Raw genomic sequence first — 10,504 nt, 5'->3', positions numbered from 1 at the left:
TTTCACTACAATGCATGCAATCTGGCCGATAATTAACTCTCCAATATTACAGCTCAAAATGACAAGCATGTCATTTACATAGCATGTGCCTCGTACAGTAATTCTGTCTGTCACTACTGCATTTGATGACGTGACATTGAATGCTTTCAATGCACCCTTAATCTGAGTATCATACAACTCTGGGTAAAACCTTGTACAGTCAGACATGATCAACTCAGGCGAGAACACATTTCCTCTGCTTTGGTAGGCCTGCAACAACTGATGTCTCTCTGAAAGGGATTTTGTGATGTTTCTGAAGTTTTTACTAGCCCGAATACACCTCTTCAAATAGCTGTGCTTGCTTTCAAATCTCATTGTCCATGTGCGAATTAATGGCCCAAACTGTAATGTGAGATCTGCATAATGTAAAAGGTAATGATGTTTGGGTCTAAGCTTTTTAAGTGGGAAGAGGAGATGCCTTGTTTCTATGTACTCTTCAATGAGGACCTTCATGTAGGCAGCCTGTGATTCTGACAGTGCGGGAGCACATACAAGCTCAACCACCTGCCTAAGTAGCAGTATGAGTTGCCAAACTTCATCCTTGAGGTCTCTGATCCTGTCATGTAACAGTACTGGCAAGAACCGAAGAAGCCACCAATTTTGAGCAGCATGCCCCCCAAGTTTTGTCCCATTGTTAGGCAGAACATTAGCCTTGTTCTGACTCTCTCCTGTAAAATTAACAATTCTGCTGTTAAGTACATCGTAACTGAACCACTTCCTTGTTTTTACTATGAACTGCAAGTACATGGCCAAATCATAGTCAACTATACCCTCAAATAAATCATGGGCAAGGCAGGGTGGAAGTCCCGGTGCACAAACATGGAAATATGTCAGTTTGTTCAAAACACTGTTTGACTTGATGCCTTTGTGCATGTGCATATCTGGGTTATTTTCCAACTCTGTCAATGATTCTCTATAACTAGCTGGCGTTCTCTCTGTGGCTGTAGAAAGAGGATTTCTTTGAAAATCCTCTTTTCTAATGTGACAGTACCTACAAAAATATTCTGCACAGCTGAAATTTTCCGTAAATCCTCCAAGATAGTGGGACCCAAGATTGTCTCCAATGACACACGCAATACTGCCTCTGAAGGTTTTCCCTTCAATGCAAATGCCAGTTGACTCCAGGTCACGCAAGTCTGACATCAAAATATCAAAAACTCTCTCAGGTCCAAACAGCTTACAGTTCTTCTCCAGACAAAGAAGTACAAGCTGTATTGAGTCAACAGTGGATCGGTTGTGTGCATAGACATTACCCAAAGTGTAATACACAGCGAGAACTTTGTGTTTTTGCCTAGCAGACCCTAGAGGGTTAGCGACTTCAAAAGCATCTTGAAACAACATGATCTGAAGAGCATGCGGATCAGATGCAAACAATTCATTGGATTTAGAGACACAGCCATCTCCAATATCACATAGCTTGCTTTCGTCGCCATGAATAGGATTTAAAATTTGATGCCGTACACTTTCATTGCTCAAGACAGCTTTTAAGCTTTCTAAAATGGGAACATAATGAAAATGTTTTGTCTTGCCTTTGTAATCATGACCTAATGTTATTTGTACTGGTTCTACCAAGTTAAATACTTTCCGGTAATACTGAAGTCTTTTGTGGTGTGTGGTTAAGGTGCCACTACTTGCATGTAGTGTGGCCTGCATAGGACTTTGCTCATACACACGTTTCCCTAGATTTTGTAATGCCTCATCAGGCACACCATATTCCTGGAGACCCTCTGAAACCCTATCCATAGTAAACTCATGCTGCATATCCTGAATTACTCTCATTTCACAAGCTTTCTGTGAGACTTTTAGCTGCATCACCTCCAAAAAATCCACTAGGGCTCCGGCACACTATATTGGTGATTCCTAAAGGTCACTTAGTTACTTGATCTGGCATATGACACCTCAACATTCATTGATGTTTTTTATTATATATATTTGTTTGATTGTTTTTATACAAATAAATGTTACATTTCTATAAAAATGTCATTTGGAACAAACAAATAAGACAATGAATCAAAAAATAAAACTAAACAACAAACATTTATCAAAACTTTTTACAATCTAAACTATTTACAATTTTCACCTATTTACAACTTTTCCCCCTCTTGTTAACAACTATTTACAATCAGAGCTAAACTACAAGTTATGGACACCATGCCAGTAATTGAAGCAGTCTCGTGCTAAACCTATTTTGTTTTGCAATGATGTTTACAGCATAGGGCTAGGTAGATTATCTATGTGTACAATATTATTTTCTAAATATTATTGGCTAAATACTAGAATAAATGTTTCTTTTATGAACTTTGAGCATGAAAATCAAAGTTTGAATGATTAAAATAAGTGTGGTTTTTGTTACAAAGGTGAAAACTCCTGTAATAATAGTTTTTTTGATGCGCACTCTTGTCATATATTAATCCATTACTCTTCCAACATATATTTTTCTGCAAAATCATCAACAAATGTATTCTTGAGTCCTTAACCTTAAGGGATAATGTGTTCGAATTTTAAAGACATGTCTCTATGAGTGTACACACCATTCGGCGTCCGTCCGCGGCGCTCAGCAACGGCTCAGGACAATGTTCAGAGTCCTGCCGCGCCACAGAGCGCCATGTACGTAGTTTTATATTAAATGTACACTTATTTGTGTCAAATCGTCTTTAATGTATACTGACTTCACCCTGTGCTGGAATATACATTTAGTTTTACATTCATTTGCAGAAATCAGCTGCTTTAATTAAAATTGCTAAAGTTATAGGATTTTCAGGTGATATTCCAATTCATTCAGTTAACGGACGCTCTGATAGAGATAAGTTAATGTGTTCGAATTTTAAAGACGTGGCGACGGTGGCGATTACAATACCAAGAAAGCACTAACGTAATGTTACTTCTATGACATTTCAAACTTACCTTTTACACGCAAAGTGGAGCTGGAAATTAAGCTTTTGCTCGTTCACAGCCAGCTTGTTCACATACAGAGGAGACGCGGTGTTTTTTTTTTTTTTTAAACCGCAGTCAAAATCTCCCGCTCCAAAAAAAAATACTGACAATTGTTCCGTAAATTAACAGACCAACTGTCACAAAGAATGGAGAAGCGGGACATGACCAAATAAATGATGATAATTTGCTCTGACCTATTACAAAAACAACTCGCACAAACCTGGTCATCATCTGAGAAAAAAACGCTCTTTAATCTCCCTAACCAAGCGCTGGTTAATAACAGCAGCTCACAAACGTAAATAAGTTAGCTAACGTGAAAGTTAGCAATAGCCAACGGAAATTCAAAACGGTACACACCATGAACCCAGACAATAGAACATTTGAAACTACTGCAAATAAAACAGTCACTTGAATAACGTACATTTTTTCCAAAAATAAATTACTTACTGCTGAAAAGGCAGACCGTTGTTGCAAATTCTTTTTTGACGTTCTGCTTAAAATGTCCGTCTCTGGCCGCAGCAGTTGGCAGTTGCAGCAATGAAAGATCCCATAATGCAATTCGAAACGTAAATAAACAGAAATACACCCGTAAGTGACGTTCTATGGACAATTTCTGTAAAAATATACAGTAATACAACTGTTAATAAACAGATATTTCTTAGAGTGCATGTTCCCCCCCACAGTTTCCACACCGCATTCTTCCTTTACAGAGATTTGCAGTGTGACCCATTCGTTGACATTTATAGCATCTCAAAGGTGGAGGTATGAATTCTCGCACCAAGAAGCTTACAAATCCTAGCTTCACTCTTATGGGCAGATTAGTCCCTTCAAACTGAATCATCACGCTCATACTCTCACACCTTTTGTTATCTTTCCACATCTGCAGTCTTCGCGCAGAGACAACTGTGCCTCCACTTAAACTTCCTTTAATGTCATCCATACTTACACTGAGGGGTACTCCTGAGATAACCCCTCTGCTTCCACTACCGATTTCTGAGCACGTTATTTTCCCTCCTGCCAGCGTTTTCATTTTCAGAATTTTTTGTTTTTGCTTTTCATCCTTACACTTAATCATTATTCTTCCATTATTTAAACAAGCTACAGCTTTCACCACTCCTATCTCTTTCTCAATTGCTTTTGATAGTTTAACAGGATGTGTTTGTTGTTCTGACTGTTTAGCAAAAGTAATTATGACTTTGATTTCTCTTTCCTCCTCCTCTTTATCAGCTTCACTTCTTGTTTGTTTTACTTTAGTACTTATTAATTCACAATCAGATCCATCACCCATACTGCTCTTTTTCTTCCTTTTTTTTATATCGTACTTCCTGATAATCCATTTCTTGATCATTTTCGCCATCCGATGTATCTCCCCACTCTTTCGTCCCTTCCGCCGCCATTTCCCTCGCACCCTTGTTCGTCAGTCCACCGCTAAGGAGTGCTGGGAAGTGTGAACAATATAAAGGGAGTGCTAACAATTTAGGGCCAGGTGCAGTGAATGAGACCGGGAAAGCTGATGAGGGAGTGCAAACAGGTGTGAGGCAGGGAGGATTCTGGGGAATGGAGTCCGGGACAGGAGAGGATTGTGACAGTACCTTGGATATTATACAATTTGCATACATGCAAAATTTTTGGAGACAAAAATACACATTTCAAGATGTTTCCACTTCTGACTTTGCACCAATTCTGTAGAATGGCCCAATATTCTATGTAAATGACACCTTCCCAGCAGTCAATGTATTTAATTTTACAGCTTAACACAATTAATTTGAAAAAAAAAAGAAGCTATAAACGATAATTCTTTAAATAAGAAAGGGGAGAAATAAGACAAAATCATTACAACCTTTATAAATAAAATTAGCTTCAGAAGTCTGATGTCATAATAACTACAGCTGGTCTTATAGGTTTTAAAAATCTGCCTCTGAAATCTGAAAAAGAAAGTATGATATTATTTAAGAACAAGTCAATTCAGTTGTCATAAATACATTCACATTCAATAATGTTAATAAACTAAAAACAATATGATTCACTTTTAAAAAGTTGCTCAACACAAAATATTCAAACTGTCAAATATATAAAAATAACATAAAAATATATAACAATTTTCCATCTTCATCTGCCTTCACTCCTACCGAAGGAGCAAGCAATGTCATCCGCAAGCACTGATGGATGAAGATGCAGGCTGTTACGTCTACAATATTTGACCAAGTCTTGATTAACTCAAGTTAAGTAAGCCATTTTTATACAATGACGGTTCAGACGTGATCACAGTCGAATAGGATGTTGTACAACACAGTACTGACAGAATAAACACACACAACACTGCTAGAGAATTGTGACATTACAAACAACCCCAGATACAATTACGGCAGTGATAAAACTACAATATTACAATAGGAATATAATACTTTACAGTATCAGATCAATGTGCACAGAATATACGGTGTGTGAAAGGTGCAGCACTTTTGGTAGGAACCATGTAAACTATCCATATCCCATGTTATAAAGTGTGCATGTCAAACCCCAGTATTGATATTGAAATTGTTTAAAATGGTTTAAATTGTTGTTTCACCGTTTTAGTTAAAACATATGTTTTACACATTTAACTTCAATACATCAAACCACATCGTTAAAGAATATTTAAGAATTTTTACATGTGTAATCCATTTATATGCATTTTCTATCACAAATATTTCAATAGTTTAATTTCTTCTTAGTCACAAATACTTGTGCAAAATCAAAAGGGGGTTGGGCTTTGGATGGAACTCCAGTGATTGGTTGAAATCGTATCAGATTCTAAACCAATGAGCGACTGGCACTCTAGTTTTAAAGCAGTGTGTGGAGCCATGGGTTTTCTTTTTGTTGATTTCAACTCTATAGGTTGTATTAACGGATTTAAAAAAAAAAAACGAGTGGAAGAGGTAAAACCGGTGGTAAAGCCAGAGCGAAGGCTCAGACGGAGTATTTCACACATACTCCGTCTGCAGTGGTGCGTATGCGGTGCAGGAGTAGCACGCGCTGTTGTGCTTTCATATATGCTGCGTTTGCAGCGTGCAACTTATCCGCGGTTGTATACCACAAACACAGCATTTATTCATTTTTTTTTATTATTTCAAATCCAAAAGTTGTTACTGAACATGGCTTGTCAGAATTGCAACTCTCTTCGTTTACACTTTATAGATGTCACGTTTTAACGTAGTAGCCTACATTTAAACAACGTTTTATTCAATTCATTACTTTATATTTATATAGCCTATACTTTAGCTTACACAAGTGGCAAAACATTTAAATATAACTTATAGCCTATAAACATTTTAAATTAGAAACTTACAATAGGCTGTATGCAAAAACAGCCGACTCGTCTTTTCTTTCGTTTTTAAATCCTTTTAAAAGCAGTTCATAAAGACCTGTTTTCCACCTCCAGGAACGTACGTGCTCTCCATTATTTCAATTTTTTTTAACTAAATGCCAGGTAAGGTGTCGTTTCCTTGCTTTACCCAAAAAAGCCATGTGTTGACTTTGAAACAGAGTAGGCCTATATTTTAAATTATATGCATCTGTGGTAAAATTACTAGATTTTCGCATCAGTATATGTTTATTTTAAAGCGAACAATGTGCTGTCACTTTAATTCCGCAGTGCAGCACAGCAAAAAATAGACTCTGTACGGAAACGATCGCCGGACTGCTGCAGACGCACCGCACCTGGAACGGATTGACAGACAGCATCCGCGTGCAGTGTGAAAGCTGTAATCCGTTAACATGGGTACGGAAAAAAATATGCACCGCAAACGGAGTATGTGTGAAACGGGACTCGCTCCTCCAGGGCAGGACTTCAGTTCCCCGTCGGCCGTGTTCACAGGCTTCTCCGCAAAGGCAACTACGCTCAGCGCGTCGGTGCCGGTGCTCCTGTTTATCTGGCGGCTGTGCTCGAGTATCTTACCGCTGAGATCCTGGAGTTGGCTGGAAACGCCGCTCGGGACAACAAGAAGACCCGCATCATCCCCCGTCACCTGCAGCTGGCGGTGCGCAACGACGAGGAGCTGAACAAACTTCTGGGCGGAGTGACCATCGCTCAGGGCGGCGTGCTGCCCAACATCCAGGCCGTGCTGCTGCCCGAGAAGCCCGCCAAATCCAAATAAACCGATTTAAATTGTTGGGGTAACAGCTTAGGACCCAGGACCAGTAGTGAAAAATGAAGACCAGGAGTCAGATTAATTAAAGAAAATTTTACTGAAGAATAGTTTGCAGTTTCATCAGCAGAAGCCAGCTTCAAGAGGAGTTCGTAGGCCGCACTCCCTCTAACAGTCTCCCCGCCTCCGTCTAACGTACATACAATTTTCTGAACAGTTATACGGTTTTCAAGGTCTAGACACGTCATTACTGCCATGTGGAATGATTCTGATTGGTTCTAACAACATGCAATGTAAGCAACTTTCCACACGTAGACAGATAGGAGCATATATCACTAAAAATGCGTAGACTCCGTGTCGCCCAGGCCCAGATTAATCCTCAATGACCTCGGAGGTCACAGAAAAGACGCCTCAAAGTCTGGAATCGTTTGCCGAAAGGACCATCTCCAATACTGGATCTGCACAGAATCATGAGACGCACACACAAAGTTTCCCAGAAAAACAGTTTCCATCAAGGTCGGGACATCTTAACTAACTATCAACAAAGCTGAATCTGCAAAACATGCTGATACTACATTTAGTACAGAAGTGACTTTATTCTATAAAGAAAGAAAAGTATCAGAGAGGTACATTTCTCCCCAAAAGAGTCACATAGCTGTTACATGGATGACCCCAGGGGTCACCTCAGTAAGACATATAGTTAACACATGCTGATCTCTTCTCACTTCAAACACCAAGGACATTTGCCTGTCTACAATATCCAAAATCACTCATTGAATATAGAGAACTGATTTATCAAATGTAGGGAATGGTTATAACTTGATTATCATTAATTCTTATTTTAATATTGAACATAAAATCATTCTTGAAGGATATGTGTCTGATGAAGAGACAAGTGATGTTTGGCTTGACCCTTGACCCTTCAAAATACTGTTTAAATAATCCAAAGGCTCTTTTAAGAGCCACCCATGTTATCTGATAGAGAGTGCTTTTTGTCAATTTACAAACATAAACTCCTTTGGTTGAGGGAGGGAAATTACGCATAAAAACAGTTAAGTGTGTTGCTATAAACACTTATTGCCTGCATAAACACATGACGAGCCCCTAATAGTGTTGCCACCCAATCCATCTCTAAAATTAAAATAGAGTCTACTAAGATATGATATTGTATTGAATAGAATAGATTATCCGAAATAAAAAGCAGCATCAATCGATCAATGTTACTCTGCGTCTTTTGTCCTTTAGTAGCAGGGCTGCACTCTCAGCAACAATCCACTATTTTACAGGACAGGTGACAACCCTAGTGTGTTTAGTGATTTTATACAGACTGTAATCTGCTTTTGTTCTAATCTGAGGTCTGTACAACCACTGGGAATTAAGGCCAGTATATCAGAACAAATAAATGCAACAATGTGAGTATAAAGACCAGGGAGGTATACAAACTAGTAAAGTGAATAAAACACTTTGAGCGGGAAAATCCTCTGCTTGTCTGAAAAGAGGAAACGCGCAGTCATTGGCTATCAGTCATAAGCACACGTCACATTTCAGCCAATCACAAGCCTCTGCACTCTCGACACTATGAGCTCATGCCGGTAGAACGCTTTAAAGGCAGGCGTGTAGCATAAAAGCAGCATTTCCAGCGCCCAGCGGGACAGAGAGAAGTGAACTACAGCAATGGCAAGAACCAAGCAAACCGCTCGTAAATCCACCGGTGGCAAAGCCCCGAGGAAGCAGCTCGCTACTAAAGCCGCCCGTAAGAGCGCTCCGGCCACCGGCGGCGTCAAGAAGCCTCATCGCTACAGGCCCGGGACCGTGGCTCTGCGAGAGATCCGCCGTTATCAGAAGTCCACCGAGCTGCTGATCCGCAAACTGCCCTTCCAGCGTCTGGTGAGAGAAATCGCTCAGGACTTCAAGACGGATCTGCGCTTCCAGAGCTCCGCCGTCATGGCCCTGCAGGAGTCCAGCGAGGCTTATTTGGTCGGCCTGTTTGAGGACACCAACCTGTGCGCCATCCACGCCAAGAGAGTCACCATCATGCCCAAAGACATTCAGCTGGCCCGCCGCATCCGCGGAGAGCGCGCCTAAACCCGCATCTGCATCAGCCGCTTCAGACCCCAAAGGCTCTTTTAAGAGCCACCAAAACTACACAGAACGAGAACATTTCCTGTTTAACCCTATGAGTAAAAAGTTGCGTTTCATTATCACTTACTGGCTCTTATTTTCATACATCATAAATTACCTTTTACAATGAGAAACATCGAGCGTATAGTGTTTTTATATATGTATATTAGTAAATGTGATGATATTAGTTGTCTATTTTCAAGAGTTCTGAATGGAGACCACAAAGCTAATGTCTTTTATACATTTTTTTTAATGTATTTGGGTGTTTGCCACTTTAATCATCTTCATACAGTCTATCTGATATATATATATATATATATATATATGTCCAACTCTTTTGAATTTGCTCGTCCAGAGTTGATCAAATCTTCAGCTACTCCCTAATAATGGCATGGTCCGTTTTGAAACTTCACATGTTGAAAGCCAAAGAAGAGATTATTCTTATGGTGTAAACTAAAGGGAGACGTACAGTGTAAATCCCAGAGGCCTGACTCATTTATATTTCTGAAATGTCACAAATATATACTGTTATGTATTAAATGAATACATTAATTGTCATTCAGCATCCCGTATAAGGACAAAGGATATATCCACAAAGGACAGGTCCCGTTAGATCAGGGTTGGGGTTAAATCACATGGTTTTGTGCTCGAACTATATAGAGGGGAGGGGCGTGTTGTGCCTTGTGACGTGGTGCTGGTTTCTGTCAGGTCCTGTAAGCAAATATAAACTGCCTCCTTGTAGCGCTTATCCTTCATTAGTTGTACTCATTTGACTGATTAAGTCTGAGATAAACATGTCTGGAAGAGGCAAAGGTGGTAAAGGACTCGGTAAAGGAGGCGCTAAGCGTCATCGTAAAGTTTTGCGCGATAACATCCAGGGAATCACCAAACCCGCCATCCGTCGTCTGGCTCGCCGCGGCGGTGTCAAGCGCATCTCCGGTCTGATCTACGAGGAGACCCGCGGAGTGTTGAAGGTGTTTCTTGAGAACGTGATCCGTGATGCCGTGACCTACACCGAGCACGCCAAGAGAAAGACCGTCACCGCCATGGATGTTGTGTACGCGCTGAAGCGACAGGGACGCACTCTGTACGGCTTTGGAGGTTAAACGCCTGTAATCAAGAGAAACTACAAACCCAACGGCTCTTTTAAGAGCCACCCACACTGTCGTATAAAGAGTTGTCACGTAGTTCTGATAATATTATTCTACCCTTCTGGATATACAATATAGTTCTGATTTAAACCTGAAGTATTTAAATTCTGCAAAGAAAACACTGGAGAGCGT

General features: G+C 40.0%; 3 protein-coding genes across 3 annotated transcripts; all 3 read left to right on the top strand.

The window, feature by feature from the left end:
* Positions 1 to 205: 205 nt before the first annotated feature.
* Positions 206 to 7,109, top strand: LOC307121272 (histone H2A, sperm; the record flags this gene model as incomplete). Its single annotated transcript, XM_079808804.1, has 2 exons — positions 206 to 243; positions 6,794 to 7,109. The coding sequence occupies 2 exons, from the start codon at positions 206 to 208 to the stop codon at positions 7,107 to 7,109; spliced, it is 354 nt and encodes a 117-aa protein (XP_079664930.1).
* A 1,665-nt stretch (positions 7,110 to 8,774) lies between these two features.
* Positions 8,775 to 9,185, top strand: LOC307121931 (histone H3.2-like; the record flags this gene model as incomplete). Its single annotated transcript, XM_079809720.1, has 1 exon — positions 8,775 to 9,185. The coding sequence occupies one exon, from the start codon at positions 8,775 to 8,777 to the stop codon at positions 9,183 to 9,185; it is 411 nt and encodes a 136-aa protein (XP_079665846.1).
* An 830-nt stretch (positions 9,186 to 10,015) lies between these two features.
* LOC307121968 (histone H4) lies at positions 10,016 to 10,327 on the top strand (the record flags this gene model as incomplete). Its single annotated transcript, XM_079809759.1, has 1 exon — positions 10,016 to 10,327. The coding sequence occupies one exon, from the start codon at positions 10,016 to 10,018 to the stop codon at positions 10,325 to 10,327; it is 312 nt and encodes a 103-aa protein (XP_079665885.1).
* Between the last annotated feature and the right edge of the window lie 177 nt (positions 10,328 to 10,504).

This window comes from Gobio gobio (assembly GCF_949357685.1).
Source record: "Gobio gobio genome assembly, chromosome: 25".
NCBI lineage: Eukaryota > Metazoa > Chordata > Actinopteri > Cypriniformes > Gobionidae > Gobio > Gobio gobio.
Note: the sequence above shows the minus strand (reverse complement) of the source record. Positions and strands in the feature narration are given on the sequence as shown.